The 16,945-nt window shown below is 44.2% G+C and overlaps 1 protein-coding gene across 8 annotated transcripts in view; it reads left to right on the top strand.

Moving 5' to 3' along the window:
• ULK4 (unc-51 like kinase 4) overlaps positions 1-16,945 on the top strand; it is a 528,243-nt gene that overhangs the window by 361,453 nt on the left and 149,845 nt on the right. For all 8 annotated transcript variants that reach the window (XM_060402096.1, XM_060402095.1, XM_060402097.1 and 5 more), the window contains one exon: positions 10,064-10,162. In XM_060402096.1, coding sequence (XP_060258079.1) covers positions 10,064-10,162 — 99 coding nt within the window. The remainder of the gene's footprint in view (positions 1-10,063; positions 10,163-16,945) is intronic.

The following is a 16,945-nucleotide window of genomic DNA, read 5'->3' as shown; positions in this document are numbered from 1 at the left end:
GAACGGTTCTATGAAGACCTACAGGACCTTTTAGATCTAACACCCAAAAAAGATGTCCTTTTCATTATAGGGGACTGGAATGCAAAAGTAGGAAGTCAGGAAACACCTGGAGTAACAGGCAAATTTGGCCTTGGAATGTGGAATGAAGCAGGGCAAAGACTAATAGAGTTTTGCCAAGAAAATGCACTGGTCATAGCAAACACCCTCTTCCGACAACACAAGAGAAGACTCTACACATGGACATCACCAGATGGTTAACACCGAAATCAAATTGATTATATTCTTTGCAGCCAAAGATGGAGAAGCTCTATACAGTCAACAAAAACAAGACCAGGAGCTGACTGTGGCTCAGATCATGAACTCCTTATTACCAAATTCAGACTCAAATTGAAGAAAGTAGGGAAAACCACTAGACCATTCAGGTATGACCTAAATCAAATCCCTTATGATTATACAGTGGCAGTGAGAAATAGATTTAAGGGCCTAGATCTGATAGATAGAGCGCCTGATGAACTATGGAATGAGGTTCGTGACACTGTGCAGGAGACAGGGATCAAGACCATCCCGATGGAAAAGAAATGCAAAAAAGCAAAATGGCTGTCTGGGGAGGCCTTACAAATCACTGTGAAAAGAAGAGAGGCGAAAAGCCAAGGAGAAAAGGAAAGATATAAGCATCTGAATGCAGAGTTCCAAAGAATAGCAAGAAGAGATAAGAAATCCTGAACTATGGATTTCTCTTAGTTTCCCCTCTTTTTTTCTAATGAGTGTCTCATCAGAGAACATCATTTCTTATTTCAGTTTCCACAGTGGTAGCTTTATGTAATTCTTCAATGTGTGGATGTCTCTTAGAGGATACTTTGATGGTATCAATCTGTAAGAGATTGTGTATTGTGGATAAAAAGGAACAGACATTTAAAAAAATTTTTTTATATTCTAGAACAATAGAAAACACTTATTTCATGTCATCAGGTAGACATTCAAGGGTGTTTAAAACTCCTTAATGCAAATTATTTTCTAATTTTCTTTTTTCAATTTGCTAGTATACCAATACCTCACTAGTTGTTGGTTTTTTTTTTTAGCACCAGTCTATGTTTTATTGCTGTCATTGTTCTAAATCTTTCCCTGTAATAGCTGCCGCATATTGCTTTTGACCTTGACAACTGACTTTGATCTCCATGATACCTGGTATCTGTCTGAAAGCGGTAGACTCCTTGAAATTGAATTAGGAAAAGAATTGGGTAAAGAAATGGAGTTGGCATCAAAGAAAGGTACGTCCTCCTACATCACAAAGAGTTGGACATGACTAAGCAACTAAACTGAACTGAAAGGACATATACTTGGCCCAGGGAAAGTAAGCCATGATTGGTCGCTGTGTTATTAATAGCAACAAGAAGGAAGACACTGAGCTGTAGGTTCGTTCGAAGCATAAGTCACCTCTTCCACACCTGGGATTCTTCTGCATTCAAAACCCGTTTCTTCTCTTAATACTAACCTCTTAAAACTAGAACTTGACTGTTGTCAGTGTTTAAAATGATAATAGTGTTTAGATTTTGAGGCAGCTGTCTCCTTTTCAGGGAGGAGAAGGCTATGACATGGGCATGTGTGCCGGGGAGGTGAGGAGTTGGGAGGGAGGTATCAGAATGTCTCTTAGGAGCCCAGACTCTGCCCCCAGCTTGCCTTGAGGAGTACTATGCCAAAGATACAGAAGCAGAGACAAATATGTGTGCTCAGCTCACCGGGGTTGGGGGGTTCCCATGGGCTTTGCAGGTGAGGATACCTTGGATTCAGATCCTAGCCACACCACTTTGACCTGTGAGATGCTGGGCATGTTATTTCACCTGTCTGAGTGTCAGTTTCCTCATCTGTAAAGCAGACATGATGCCAACCACTCAGCAAGGGACTTAAATGAGAGAACACAAGATAGGTAAATATAAAGGACGTATTTATTGCCAGGAGGAATATCAATAACCTCAGATACGCAGATGACACCACCCTTAAGGCAGAACGTGAAGAAGAACTAAAGAGCCTCTTGATGAAAGTGAAAGAGGAGAGTGAAAAGTTGGCTTCAAACTCAACATTCAGAAAACTAAGATCATGGTATCTAGTCCCCTCACTTCATGGCAAATAGGCAGGGAAACAGTGGCAATAGTGAGAGACTTTTTTTCTTGGGCTCCAAATTCACTGCAGGTGGTGACTGCAGCCATGAAATTAAAAGACGCTTGCTCCTTGGAAGAAAAGCTATGACCAACCTAGACAGCATATTAAAAAGCAGAGACGTTACTTTGCCGACAAAGGTCCATCTAGTCAAAGCTATAGTTTTTCCAGTAGTCATGTATGGATGTGAGAGTTGGACTATAAAGAAATTGAGCACCGAAGATTGATACTTTTGAACTGTGATGTCGACGAAGAAACTTGAGACTCCCTTGGACTGCAAGGAGATCCAAGCAGTCCATCCTAAAGGAAATCAGTCCTGAATATTCATTGGAAGGACTGATGCTGAAGCTGAAACTCCAATACTTTGGCCACCTGATGTGAAGAACTGATTCAGTGGAAAAGACCCTGATGCTGGGAAAGACTGAAGACAGGAGGAGAAGGGGACAACAGAGGAGGAGATGGTTGAGTGGCATCATACAACTCGATGGACATGAGTTTGAGCAGTCTCCGGGAGTTGGTGATGGACAGGGAAGCCTGGTATGCTGCAAAGAGTCAGGGTCACAAAGAGTCGGACATGACTGAGCAACTAAACTGAACTGAAAGTATGTATACTTGGCCCAGGGAAAGTAAGCCATGATTGGTTGCTGTGTTATTAATAGCAACAAGAAGCAACACTCGGCTGCCCTTCCTGTTTACAGAGGGTTCGTGGGGGCTGTGATGTTCTCATGTCTGTGTCCCAACACTAGGGAAGGCACTCAGTTTGTATTTATGGAGTAAACCAACTCCTAGCAGGCTTATGAGGTATTAATGTATGGTTTTATTTTGCATTTGTGAGCCTAGCCCAGGGCTTGGCCCCTGTGATCTTGGCACAGGCATCAAGAGAGGAAGGTTGTTGAGTGTCAGGGAGGTTCATTTTGGTAAGACCATCAGCGTGCAGATAGTGGAGCAAATCATCACTTTGAACCATGTCCAGGGTCCTGCGGAGTAAACAGAGGGGCAGGGAGCTCACCAAGTTTGGGGGTTAAGGAAGGAAAATATTCAGCACCAGAATCCAGGTCACCTGACTTCCCAATCTCGCCCTTGTCTGTCATTTCTGGACTGATGGGAGAAACTTCACGCATTACTTGAGAGGAGGTTGGTTAAACTGCTTTCCATTAATAGATGTGTCAGTGTTGCCCAAAGACTGAGATGTGGCCCCCGAGTCCTCCTTCATCTCACACTCAAGTGAAGGCTGTTGGCATGGGGGCTTTACCCTATTTCAGTATCTCTCTCTCTTTAAGAAAGTCATTTTTATTTATTTTTGTTCATTCTGTGCTGCTTGTGGGATCTTAGTTTCCTGACCAAGAATCAAACCCGTGCCCTCTGCATGGAGTCTTAACCACTGGATCACCAGGGAAGTCCCTCTATTTCAGTATCTCTTGAAGTTACCAGTTCGACTCCTCCACGGCTTTCTCCCTGCTGTTTTCCCCATGAGCTTGCCCCTGTCTGCTTGTTGTTCAGTCACTAAGTCGTGTCCATCTCTTTGCAGCACATGAACTGCAGCATGCCAGGTTTCTCTGCCCTTCATTATCTCCTGGAGTTTGCTCAAACTCATGTCTATTGAGTCAGTGATGCCATCCAGCCATCTCATCCTCTGTCACCCCCTTCTCCTCCTGTCCTCAATCTTTCCCAGTATCAGGGTCTTTTCCAGTGAGTCAGCTCTTTGCATTAGGTGGCCAAAGTGTTGGAGCTTCAGCTTCAGCATCAGTCCTTCCAATGACTATTTAAGGTTGATTTCCTTTAGGATTAAGTGGTTTGATATCTTTGCTGTCCAAGGGCATCTCAAAAGTCTTCTCCAGCACCGCAATTCAAAAGCTTCAGTTCTTCAGTGCTCTGCCTTCTTTATGGTTCAACTCTCACATTTGCACATGACTTCTGGAAAAACCCATTGCTTTGACTATATGAATTTTTGTTGGCAAAGTGATGTCTCTTCTTTTTAATATGCTGTCTAGGTTTGTCATAGTTTTTCTTCCAAGGACCAAGCATCTTTTAATTTTGTGGCTGCAGTCACTGTCCGCGATGATTTTGAGAACTCAAGAAAATAAGATTTGTCGCTGCTTCCACTTTTCCCCCATCTATTTGTCAAGAAATGATGGGACTGGATGCCATGATCTTAGCTTTTTTAGTGTTGAGTTTTAAGCCAGCTTTTCACTCTCCTCTTTCACCCTCTTCAAGAGGCTCTTTAGTTCCTCTTTTCTTTCTGCCATTAGAGTGGTATCTGCATATCTGAGGTTCTTAATATTTCTCCCAGCGTTCTTGATTCCAGCTTAGGATTCATCCCACCTGACATTTTGCGTAATGTATTCTGCATAAAAGTTAAATAAGCAGAGTTACTTTATTATATAGCCTTGATGTACTTCTTTCCCACTTTTGAACCAGTCCATTGTTCCATGTCCAGTCCTAATTGTTACTTCTTGTCCTGCATACGCTTGTGTCCTGGAGATAGGTAAGGTGGTCTGGTAAATTCCCATCTCTTCAAGAATTTTCCACAGATTGTTATGATCCACCCAGTCGAAGGCTTTAGTATAGTCAATGAATGAGAGAGAGATGTCTTTTTTAAAAATTCCCTTGCTTTTCCTTCTTTGAAGAAATGTCTGTTTAGTTCAATGGCTCATTTTTCATTGGGTCATTTATTTTTCTGGAATTGTATATTTTTGAGTTTTCTATGATCTAGCATATATGTTGGCAGTTTGATCTCTGGTTCCTCTGCCTTTTCTAAATCCAGCTTGTACATCTGGAAGTTCTTGGTTCACATACTGTTGAAGCCTAGCTTGAAGAATTTTGAGCATTACCTTGCTAGCATGTGAAATGAGTGCAATTATACAGTAGTTTGAACAGTCTTTGGTGTTGCCTTTCTTTGGGGTTGGAATGAAAACTGACCTTTTCCAGCCCTGTGGTGGCCACTGCTGAGTTTTCCAAGTTTTCTGGCATATTGAATGCAGCACTTTCACAGCATCATCTTTTAGGATTTGAAATAGCTCAGCTGAATTCTATCACGTCCACTAGCTTTGTTCGCAGTAATGCTTCCTACGGCTCACTTGACCTCACGCTCCAGAATGTCTGGCTCTAGGTGAGTGCCCACCCCGTCATGGTTATCCGGGTCATTAAAACCTTTTCTGTACAGTTCTTTGTATTCTGGCCACCTCTTCTGTCTCATGGTTGAATGCAAGTGCCATTCGTCTGTTGTAGCCCGTGGTCCTCAGCATGTGTCTCCCTCCCTTCGTCTGTTGTAGCCCGTGGTCCTCAGCATGTGTCTCCCTCCCTTTGAAAACTGATGATATCTCTTTATCTCATCACAAGATCATTTTCTTGGCAAGACACTCCAGGCCTTGAATGAGCAGCCCCAGGGTGATTTTCCAGCCTCGACTGCCATTCCTTTGTGCTTCCTGTACCTACACCAAACAGTCACCTTGGCATTTTCCATGGGGCTCCTGCACCTTATCACTCCAGGCCTTTCCTCAGCAGATGCCAGCGCCTGCTGTGCGTGTCCTTCACTGTCGACCTCACCCCGCCATCCAGCGATGAGGTCCTGCCCCCTTTCCCCAGTCCCGCCTCAGCTTTGTTTCCATGGCTACTGTCGCAGTTTCCACATTCCGCCTTTGGTGCAGTGGAAAGCTTACCATTGTTTTTTTTTAAAATAAAGTGTAGTTAAGTTATAATACGGTGTTAATTTCTGCTGTGTAACAGTGACTCAGGTGCATATATTTACGTGACAGTTTATCACTGGATACTGAACATGGTTCCCTGCGCTATACACTCGGGCCTTGCTGTTTGCCCATTCTCTATGTAATAGTTTGCGTCTGCTGACCCCACACTCCCAATCCATAACCGCTCCCACGCTCCCCCATGGCAACCACCGGTCTGTTCTCTGTGTCCGTGATTCTGTTTCTATTTCACAGATGGGTTCACCTGTGTTGTAGTTTATATTTCAAATGCAAACAAGATCGTGATATGTATCTTTCTTTCTGTGACTTCACTCAGTATGATCATCTCTAGATCTGTTCGGGTTGCTGCAGATGGCGATTTTGATGGCTGAGTAGTATTCCATTGTATATACGCACCACATCTTCTTTAACCATTCGTCTGCTGGTGGTCACTTGGATTGCTTCCATGTCTTGGCTATTGTAAACAGTGCTGCTGTGAACATAGGGATGTGTGTATCCATAATTTTGTCTGGTATATGTGTAGGAGTGGGATTTCTGGATCGTGTGGCAACTCTCTTTTTAGTTTTTTGAAGAACCTTCATACTGTTTACCATAGTAAAGCCTGCCATTCTTTTAATGAAATTGTGAGGTACTACAGCCTGGGACTGAGCTGTATCATCTGTGCATGGCAAGCATGTGAGTGATGGTGTTTGGGAAGCACACTGAGGCCTGACTTGAATTGTTCTGGCCACACCCCTGCTGGTTATGCTTAAATTAAACCTGCTTAGGACATCAGACAGCAATTGCCTGAAGAACTGACTGTCTCTTGTTCTCTACAAATGCCTTGTTGTGGCTCTGATGCTCAGTTGTGTCTGACTCTTTGCAACACCATGGACTGTAGCCCACCAAGCTCCTCTGTCCATGAAATTCTCCAGGCAAGAATACTAGAGTGGGTTGCCATTGTCTCTTCCTGGGGATCTTCCCGACCCAGGGGTCAAGCCCGTGTCTCTTACATCTCCTGCATTGGCAGGTGGGTTCTTACCTGCCCCCTGTGTGCTAGACTCATGTAGTAATGTTAGATGTAATAAGTTTATATCCTCCCTGGCCTTTTTTAATGCCAAGAAGTTAGCTGAATCCCTTCATCTCATTTTAGGTAATGCTATTGATATATTCCCATTTAATATTACGTATGGCTCACGAGTTGTCATTACCACGTTTTATATGTTTACAACCTCTCATCTGAGATCCCTTCTTAATATATATCCAGTAGCTTCCTAAACGGGACCACTAGAATGCCCGATGGGCCCCTCAAATTCAGCATGTCCAAAGCAGAGTTCAGGACTCACCTCCCACACCATTCTGCTGCACCCAAGCCCCACCACTCTCATCCTGCCACGCTAGAAACCTGGGAGTTGTTAAAATTTCCCTCTTTCATATTCCTCCTCCAGTCCTTAACCAAATGCAATAGGTTTTACTGGTAGCACCTGGCTCAGTCTGCCATCTTCTCTTGTTCAGGCTGTGACAGCTGGGGGCACCAAGAACCCAGGATGGCCAGGAGTGGGGTCAGTTGCCACCCAGCAGGTCCTGGAGCAGTGAGTTGGGGACAGGGGTCAGGGGACCACAGGCAAAGGCAGAGCACTGCACGGAGAACAGCAGCGACATTGTGGCAGAGGCGGGGTGCTTCTTGCTCTTAAAAGAGCCCTCTGGGCGTCCTTGATAGCTCAGTTGGTAAAGAATCCGCCTGCAATGCAGGAGACCCTGGTTTGATTCCTAGGTCGAGAAGGTCCGCTGGAGAAGGGAGAGGCTACCCTCTCCAGTATTCTTGGGCTTGCTTTGTGGCTCAGCAGGTGAAGAATCCACCTGCAGTGCAGGAGACCTGGGTTCGATCCCTGGGTTGGGAAGATCTCCTAGAGAAGGGAAAGGCTACCACTCCGGTATTCTGGCCTGGAGAATTCCATGCACTGTGGAGAATTCCATAGTCCGTGGCATCACAAAGAGTCGGACATGACTGAGCGACTTAGACTTCTGGGGGCTCCTCTGATAGTCCAATGGCTAAGACTTTGCGCTCCCAATGCAGAGGGCCTGGATTCGATCCCTGGTCAGGGAAGTAGGTCCCACATGCCGCAACCAAGCGTTCACACGCTGCAAGTAAAGGTCCCACATGCCACAACTAAGACCCAGCATAGCCAAATATGTAAATAAATAGTAGGAAAACAGATCCCTCTGTAACATGCACACACAGGCCGTGGATCTGGGAATCGAAAGGCTGGCAGCGAGCGTGTGCTGTTGGGGAGCTAGAGAGACCCTGCGAGAGGCTGGCTGGGCCTTGAGGTTTGTTGCTCAGCTCCCCGCATGTGATGCACTTAGCACACAAACCTTCTGCTGTGGACCTGTACCTTGGGAGGAGAGTTGAATTTCAGGTGCATCTCTGATGTGCACCTCCCTCTGTGTAAAGCTGTAGCAATCCCTTTCTGGAGCCTTTGGCATCTCTGCAGGGAGTTGGTACCCAAATACTGGCAGGAGGGTTGGGATGTTTCTTGGTGACAGTAAGAAATGACTGTGGATTGTGGAGGGCCTAGAGGGCCACTGGCCGTGTGCGTGGGGAGAGTCCCACAGTGTGTGCCTGTGTTTGTGGACGTGTCTCCTTGCTTACATGTGTTTGGAAAGGAAGCGGTGGCACGGTGCCCTTCGCTGTCTAGGTGCTGGTCTGCAGGACTGCCTCATCTTTCCCAAGAGACAGTCATCTTCTCTAAAGGCTAATGTGCTAATGTGAAAAGGTCAGTATTCTGCCTTACATCATGCTTCAGAAGGCAAGATCAACAGCCAAGCCTCACAAAGGTTCAGACCTAGGGTAGTGCTACAAATCTGTTTTCTGGGAGAAAGTCCCACCTTTCTGGTAGAGGCCAGGGGTTGAGGTAGAGAAGGGGAGAGGTGAGACGAAACTCCGAGCTACTGATCACTGTCATCCCCCTTGGCTGTAGAGAGGTGCAAGCTGTTAAAAGGCAGATGTCTGATTTTCCATAATGTCCTTTTGAACCAAGGAAAGCAGGCAACCCAGATTCCATCCACAAGCCGGAAGCCAGAAGGAGCCTTGACATTTATGAGAGGGGCCCTAGGGTCCAGAGTAGGGACCTGAGGTGGGACAGCCTACTCTAAAGGCTCTGGCAAAGATCATCACCTAGTAGTTTTGTTCTGAGTAAAATTAAAAACAGAGAGGGTATACACAAATGAGATGTGTATGTACTATAGCAAACACAGTAATCAGTAACTTCTCTCAGTTTAAAATTACTCATCTCTCATAGAAATCTCCTCTAGAATGAGACAGTTTCTATAAAGCTCCTGGGGAAAGACATCCTTAAAGCCACTCCTTTCTCAATTCTTCTTTCCTTGCATTCTTCCTAAGCACTGTGGACCCGTATCTGAGCCTCTTCATGCAGTAGTCCAAAGTCTCATTGATGTTGCTTAGTCACTCAGTCATGTCCAACTCTGCGACCCCATGGGCTGTAGCCCACCAGGTTCCTCTCTCCATGGGATTTCCCAGGCCAGAATGTTGGAGTGGGTTGCCATTTCCTTCTGCTGGGGATCTTCCCAGCCCAGGGGTCGAACCAGCGGCTCCTGCCACGCCTCCTGCATTGCAGGTGGATTCTTTCCTACTGAGTCACCAGGGAAGCCCCAGTCCAAAGCCTATTCATTCGATAAACATTTTAGATGTTATTCAAGCAGATGTGTGCATATAGAGATGGAAACCACAGTAGAATGGATTTGGTTTGCATCATAAAATGTGCATAGAAGTGCCCAGAAGAAGCGAGCTTGTGTTATCTGGAGTCATTTAGCCTGGATTCATCCTCCAGCTAAGTCATCCGTTATCTGTGGGACTTCAGACACACTACTCAACCTCTCTGAACTTCAGTTATCTCCCCTGAAAAATGGGGATAACCTCACCATGTCTCAGGATGGTTCAGAAGAAAAAGTGCTTGCCCTCCAGGGTCGGTCAACATCATCCTGCCAGTGGCCGCCCTGGCTGTTGGTTTATCACGCCCACACCCCGCTCTGTGGCCTGAGATGGAGGCAGCGTGTGCTTTCCTTGCCGCGTGGTGACCGCGCATAACTTCTCCTGGGGGCCTGCGGTTAGAGACCTCCCTGGCCACCATCAGGTGTTGCCCTTGTCTCCCGTAGCCGAGCTGACTGATCTCCAAGACCCCTTCCCCTCTCCTCTACCTGTTCAGGCACAGAAATCCGGCGCAGGAGGGAGCACTCAGGCCGCGGAAGACCTGCTGCTGCTTGGCAAGCCTCTCACAGACCTCGTCAGCCTGCTCATCCCGCTGGTAAGAGCTCACACACCTGCTCGTGCGTCTCTTGGGTCATTGCTGAGGGTGTGATTGTGTTAGTCTCATGATATCTTTATTTTGCTTCCTTTCCAAACCAGAACCAAAAGAAATGTCAGAACAGTGTTTAGCCTAGAAATACTAAATTTCTGCTTTAACTCCCAGGTGACTTATGATTTGTTTAAGTGGATATCTAAGTAAGACTGGGTCTCAAATTCTTCATGGGTGTGAGGTTAAAAAAAAATCCATAAGTGAATTCCAAGAAGGAAGAAGAAAGCCACTGTGGGGATCAATTATCTTTCAGAAAGATATATTAGAGTTACTTGGCATGCAGGATTCCCCTAAAATGCAGAAGCGCAGGCAGACTGCTGTCTCCATAGAAATAGAATGAAATAAGTGAAATCACCCAAGAGACTGCACAAGAGTACATAGTATGTGAAAAGAACCTAATGGGGACTTGGAGTTTGGAGCAAATCAATCTCATTATCTGTTTGACTTGCATCTCCCTGATAATTAGCAATGTTGAGCATCTTTTCACGTGCCTATTGGCCATCTGTATGTCTTTGGAGAAATGTATATTGAGGTCTTCTGCCCATTTTTCGCTTGGGTTGTGTTTTGTTATTGAGTTGTGTGAGCTCTTTATATATTTTGGAAATACAAATGGGACTCCAGTGAACAGAGGGGAGGCTAACCCAAATCATGCTACTTTATGGATGTATAAAAGATTCAGAACATTCTCATTACATGTAACTGATGCGATATGTGATCTGTAGGATAATACTTACATCAATAGCATATGAGATTTAAACAATAAAAATAGCTCAAAGCAGATGAAGAATCTATTTCTGGGAAACTTCTAGGATTCTCTTTTTCACATATGTCTCTTATGGGTGGATTTTGACCTTTGCCACATTCTTAGACTTGCTTTCTTTTAACAGTTGAATTTATTCCAATTAGATTTATTCTTAAACTTATCTTTAGTCTTAATTTTATTGTCTTATTGGGTATTTTCTTTCTAAATGTTTTCCTAAATTAGATGTAGGGTGTAACGCAAAGCAAAGGAACCTTTATCAGGATGAAGAGAAGCACTCTACCATGGTAAAGAATAAAATGCACAGAAAACTGTAACTATGAACTTTTTCTGTCAAATACAGAGTGTAGAACTCTATAAATGGAGAAGAACCAGAATATACAGGGTAAAGTATTTTTAAAACACAGTAGTATTGAGAGATGTAACCTGTCTCTTGGAGAAGGCAATGGCAACCCACTCCAGTACTCTTGCCTGGAAAATCCCATGGACAGAGGAGCCTGGTAGGCTGCAGTCCATGGGGTCGCTAAGAATCGGACACGACTGGGCAACTTCACTTTCACACATTGGAGAAGGAAATGGCAAGCCACTCCAGTGTTCTTGCCTGGAGAATCCCAGGGATGAGGGGAGCCTGGTGGGCTGCCATCTATGTGGTCACACAGAGTCAAACATGACTGAAGCGACTTAGCAGCAGCAGCAGCAACCCATCTCTCTCATTGCTTGATGAATCAAGCAGATAAAAATGATAATGTAGATCAGGGGTTGATAGATGAGGCAGTGTGGGCTAATCTTTTTGTAAGTCAAGTTCTATTGAATATAGCCACACAAACAGTTCATTTATGAGTTGTCTGCAGCTGCTTTTGCATCTCAACGGTAGAGTTGGGGAGTTACAACCTGGACTCTGTAGCTCATAAGCCTGTGATGTTTACTGTCTGACTCTTTACAGAAAACGTTAATTGACCCCTGGTGGACTTCCCTGGTGGCTCAGATGGTAAAGCGTTGGTCTACAATGCGGGAGACCTGGGTTCGATCCCTGGGTGGAGAAGAATCCTTGGAGAAGGAAATGGCAACCCACTCCAGTACTCTTGCCTAGAAAATCCCACAGACGGAAGAGCCTGGTGTCCATGGGGTCACAAAGAATCGGACACGACTGAGCAACTTCACTTTCACTTTCATAGAGGATATGAAAACTTTAATAAGATTAATAGAAACATATCTGTCTCTCTATCCTGAAAATTGAGACTGTACCTCCTTTCGAATTTCTGGAAACACTTCACCATGCATTAGTTAAGAGAATATCAGTAAATATCAGAGGAATATCAATAAGTAGGAATTGTATACAAAACATATTTTAACCATAAGACACACTAGAAGGAAAAATGAGAACAATGAAGAATACACTGTTAACAAATATTCTCAATGAACACAAAGATCTTATGATTGTATCTCTCTGAATCCCACCAAAAGATAAAAAACACATAGTGATTTAAACAGGAGAATTTCAATATAAAGACTCATTAAACAGTAATTGGAGAGTAAATGAAAGATTTACAAAGAACCTTATAAGTTATTCAAAAGCTGAGGGAGAGTACCCAAGGAAGGACAGACTTGAAGGGTCAAGAAGCAACAGTTAGAACTGGACATGGAACAACAGACTGGTTCCAAATTGGGAAGGGAGTATGTCAAGGCTGTGTATTGTCACCCTGTTTATTTAATTCATATGCAGAGTACATTATGCGAAATGCCAGGCTGGATGAAGCTACAAGCTGGAATCTAGATTGCTAGGAGAAATATCAATAATCGCAGATACGTAGATGACACCACCCTTATGGCAGAAAGCGAAGAAGAACTAAAGAGCCTCTTGATGAATGTTAAAGACGAGAGTGAAAAATTTGGCTTTAAAATCAACATTCAGAAAACTAAGATCATGGCATCTGGTCCCATCACTTCATGGCAAATAGATGGGGAAACAATGGAAACAGTGAGAGACTTTATATTTTGGGGCTCCAAAATCACTGCAGGTGGTGACTGCAGCCATGTAATTAAAACACACTTGCTCCTTAGAAGGAAAGCTACAACCAACCTAGACAGTATATTAAAAAACAGAGATATTACTTTGTCAACAAAGTTCTGTTTGGTCAAAGCTATGGTTTTTTCCAGTAGTCATGTATGGATGTGAGAGTTGGACTGTGAAAAAAGCTGAGCACTGAAGAATTGATGCCTTTGAACTGTGGTGTTGGAGAAGACTCTTGAGAGTCCCTTGGACTACAAGGAGATCCAACTAGTCCATCCTAAAGGAAATCAGTCCTGAATATTCATTGGAAGGACTGATGCTGAAGCTGAAACTCCAATACTTTGGCTACCTGATACGAAGAACTGACTCACTGGAAAAGACCCTGATGCTGGGAAAGATTGATGACAGAAGGAGAAGGGGATGACAGAGGATGAGATGGTTGGATGGCATCACCAACTTGATGGACATGAGTGTGAGCAAGCTCTGAGAGTTGGTGACGGACAAGGAGGTGCTGCAGTCCATGGGGTTGCAAAGAGCTGGACGTGACTGAGTGACTGAACTGACTGGCCTCTCCCTGCAGGCTGTGGATCAGCCCTCATTGGAGATGGTGTGACTACAGCCCCCAGGACAGTGGACAGATCTGCTGGGTTGCCCCAGCCAGAGCTGGTTAACGGTCCCTGGGCAAGCAGGAGGCAACCCTTCACAGTGCAGGTGCATCGTAGCCAGTGGGTAACACACAGAGGGAGCAAGGTTCTGATGGTGGTGGGAGGCCTGGAGGGTGTGTAGGGAGGATCACAGGAGACAAACCCAGAGAAGAGGACAGACAGGGGAAGTGGGATGCCAGTGCCCTGGAAAGCCTGCAGTGCATGATATCCCTGGGGATGGGGGGTGCGGGGGAACAGTGGATTTGTGATCACAGGCCAGGCTAGGATGGGGGCCACAGAGGGGCCCATACTGTGGGCCCACGGAGAGGTCAGGTCACTGTCAGATGCTGTCACATTTCACACTTCTGGCCAGCAGTACAGCTGCCAGAAAAAAAACAGGAGAGCCCCTTCTTTTTGTTGTTGTTGTTGATTTGTTTTTTAAGATTAAAAAAAATTTTTTTTTAATCGGAGGATAATTGCTTTACAGTGCTGTGCCGGTTTCTGCCATACAGCCACGTGACTCAGTCATAAGTATACATACATCCTCTCTCACTGAGCCTCCGTTCTTCCCTCCCCAGCCACAGCCCTCGGTCCTCACAGAGCACGAAGCCGCGCTCCCTGTTTCATATAGCGACTCCCCTGTAGCTGTCTGTTTTACACATGGTGGGTATATGTTTCAGTGCCCCTGTCTCAGTTCTTCCCACCCTTTCCTTCCCCCAGCTTTGCCCACTGTTCCATTCTCTACGTCTGTGTCTCTGCTTCTGCCCTGCAAGTAGATTCATTGGTACCATTTTTTTTTTTAGATTCCATGTATATGCCTTAATATACAATATTTGTTTTTCTCTTTCTTACTTCACTCTTTGTAAGAGGTCTTAGGTTCATGCACCTTAGTTCAACTGACTCAAATTCATTCCTTTTTATGGTGGAGTAATATTCCATCATATATATGTATACATATATATATACACACACACATATACATATATGTGTGTGTGTATATATATACCACGACTGCTTTATCCATTCGGCTGTCAATGGACATCCAGGTCGTTTGCATGTCCTGGCTGTTGTAAATAGTGCTGCAGTGATCACTGGGGTACAGTTATGGTTTTCTTAGGGCATATTCCTAGTAGTGGGATTGCTGGGTTGTATGGTAGTTTTATTCCTACTTTTTGAGAGATCTCCATACTGCTCAATATCAGAAAAACAAACAACTAGATCAAAAAATGGGCAAAGACCTAAACAGACATTTCTCCAAAGAAGACATACTGGATGGCCAACAAACAGATGAAAATACACTCAGCATCTCTCATTGTTAGGGAACGGCAAGTCATAACTCATACCAGTCAGCATGGCGATTATCTGAAAATCTGTAAACAGTAAATGCTGGAGAGGATGAAGGGGAAAGGGAACCCTCTTGTGCAGTTGGTGGGAGTGTAAATGGATACAGTCCCTTCTTGCTGCAATGTGTCCTCTGAGGTATTTTCGCCAGGCTTTGGAACTCTGAACTCTTATTACTAGTAACTTAATCACACTTGAAGTGAAGTCGCTCAGTTGTGTCCGACTCTTTGTGACCCCATGGGCTGTAGCCTACCAGGCTCCTCTGTCCATGGGATTTTCCAGGCAATAGTCCTGGAGTGGATTGCCATTTCCTTCTCCAGGGGATCTTCCCAACCCAGGGATCGAACCTGGGTCTCCCGCATTGTAGACAGGCGCTTTACCGTCTGAGCCACCAGGAATACCACACTTAGGTTCTAGTACATTGGCCAAACATTTACCCAAGGTATGTGAACTCTGTTGTATACATACATATTTATCACTGAAGTCATTAGCTTTAAAAATAGCCTGCGGGAAACATTCAATTTATCTTCTCTGGAAAAGATAATACACATTTATATCTATGTATAATGTAAAGGAAAACAGACATAAAGCTGTTGGGGGCCTCAACTGAAGCACGTACAGACCAAAGATAAATTTTACAATGGTTGTTAAAAAATGTAATAACTTACAGAATGAGGTGTTGGAATTGCTTTCCCACAGGGAAAAATAAGCAGACTTTCAGTTTTCACTGGACTTGGGTGGTTGTAGAGGTATTTTGCCTAAAGGAAGGAGAATGAACTTGTTAGCTTTTGAGGTTCTTTTCAGATAGGGTCCTGTGAACGTAAGCATACTTATCCTTCAGGGAATATGAAACCTGTCAAACCATACTTATACTATACCCTATGGAATCATAATGAACTATAAGAATAAGACGATGATTTTAAGTCTGTCTTGAGTATGAACTGGTTAGAGAATATGATGACTCTAGACTCTCTTCCCAGAAAAATGCGTAGGCTTACCTATATTCTAAGTTCTCTGCATAATGCACAATTTCAAGGGGATCTTTGGACCCTCAGTTGGTAACTATAGTATAAGATATGGCCAATCAGAGATGTAACAATTTGACTGTGTCTCCTGAAAAAAAAAGTAATTGTTTGACCTGAATTTTTTTTGAAAAAATAGAAAGCCAGACGGTACTTCCAGGATGAATTTTGTAAATAGGTAATTAAGTGCTATTTAAAAATATATGCTACAGGTTCCTTTTCCCTATACTAACATAGGTATTTTCAAATTTATAAGAGATAACTGGTCTTAAATTTTTCTTTATTTTATGCCAAAGTTGCCAGTCTTTAGCCTGGCTTATCCTTTTCCTATTAGCCATGCCTTTCTCATCCACTGCAACACTGACTCTGCCGCTTGGGTAGGATTGCAGTCCTCATCTAATATCTCCACTATTGAGCTCCTAAAATATTTGCTGGATTAATTTTTTTTTTTTTAGTGAAATGTCTGGCAGTTCTTCTTGTAAACTTGTAGCCTCCTGACAAAAAATTTTTGAGTTACAGAGATCCAGCATATACTCTGCAGTTGATAATATACAGGATCCTCAACATCCCTTCATAAGCCTCCTGCATGAGACCAGGGAGCCGCCGCAAACATGCCAGTGTATCACACAGTGTTGTTGCTGTTCGCTTGCCAAGTCATACCCAACTCTTCGCGACCCTGTGGACTGCAGCATGCCAGGCTTCCCTGTCCTTCACTGTCTCCTGGAGTTTGCTCAAACTCACGTCCATTGAATCAGCGATGCCATCCAACCATCTCATCCTCTGTCGTCCTCTTCCCTTGCCCTCAATCTTTCCCAGCATCAGGGTCTTTTCCTATGAGATGGCCAAAGCATTAGAGCTTCAGCTTCAACATCAGCCCTTCCAATGAATATTCAGGGTTGATTTCCTTTAGGATTGACTGGTTTGATCTCCTTGCTGTCCAGGGGACTTTCAAAA

The sequence above is a fragment of the Ovis aries genome, chromosome 19 (assembly GCF_016772045.2).
Source record: "Ovis aries strain OAR_USU_Benz2616 breed Rambouillet chromosome 19, ARS-UI_Ramb_v3.0, whole genome shotgun sequence".
NCBI classification, from domain to species: Eukaryota; Metazoa; Chordata; class Mammalia; order Artiodactyla; family Bovidae; genus Ovis; species Ovis aries.
This window is presented reverse-complemented; position numbering and strand designations above follow the sequence as displayed.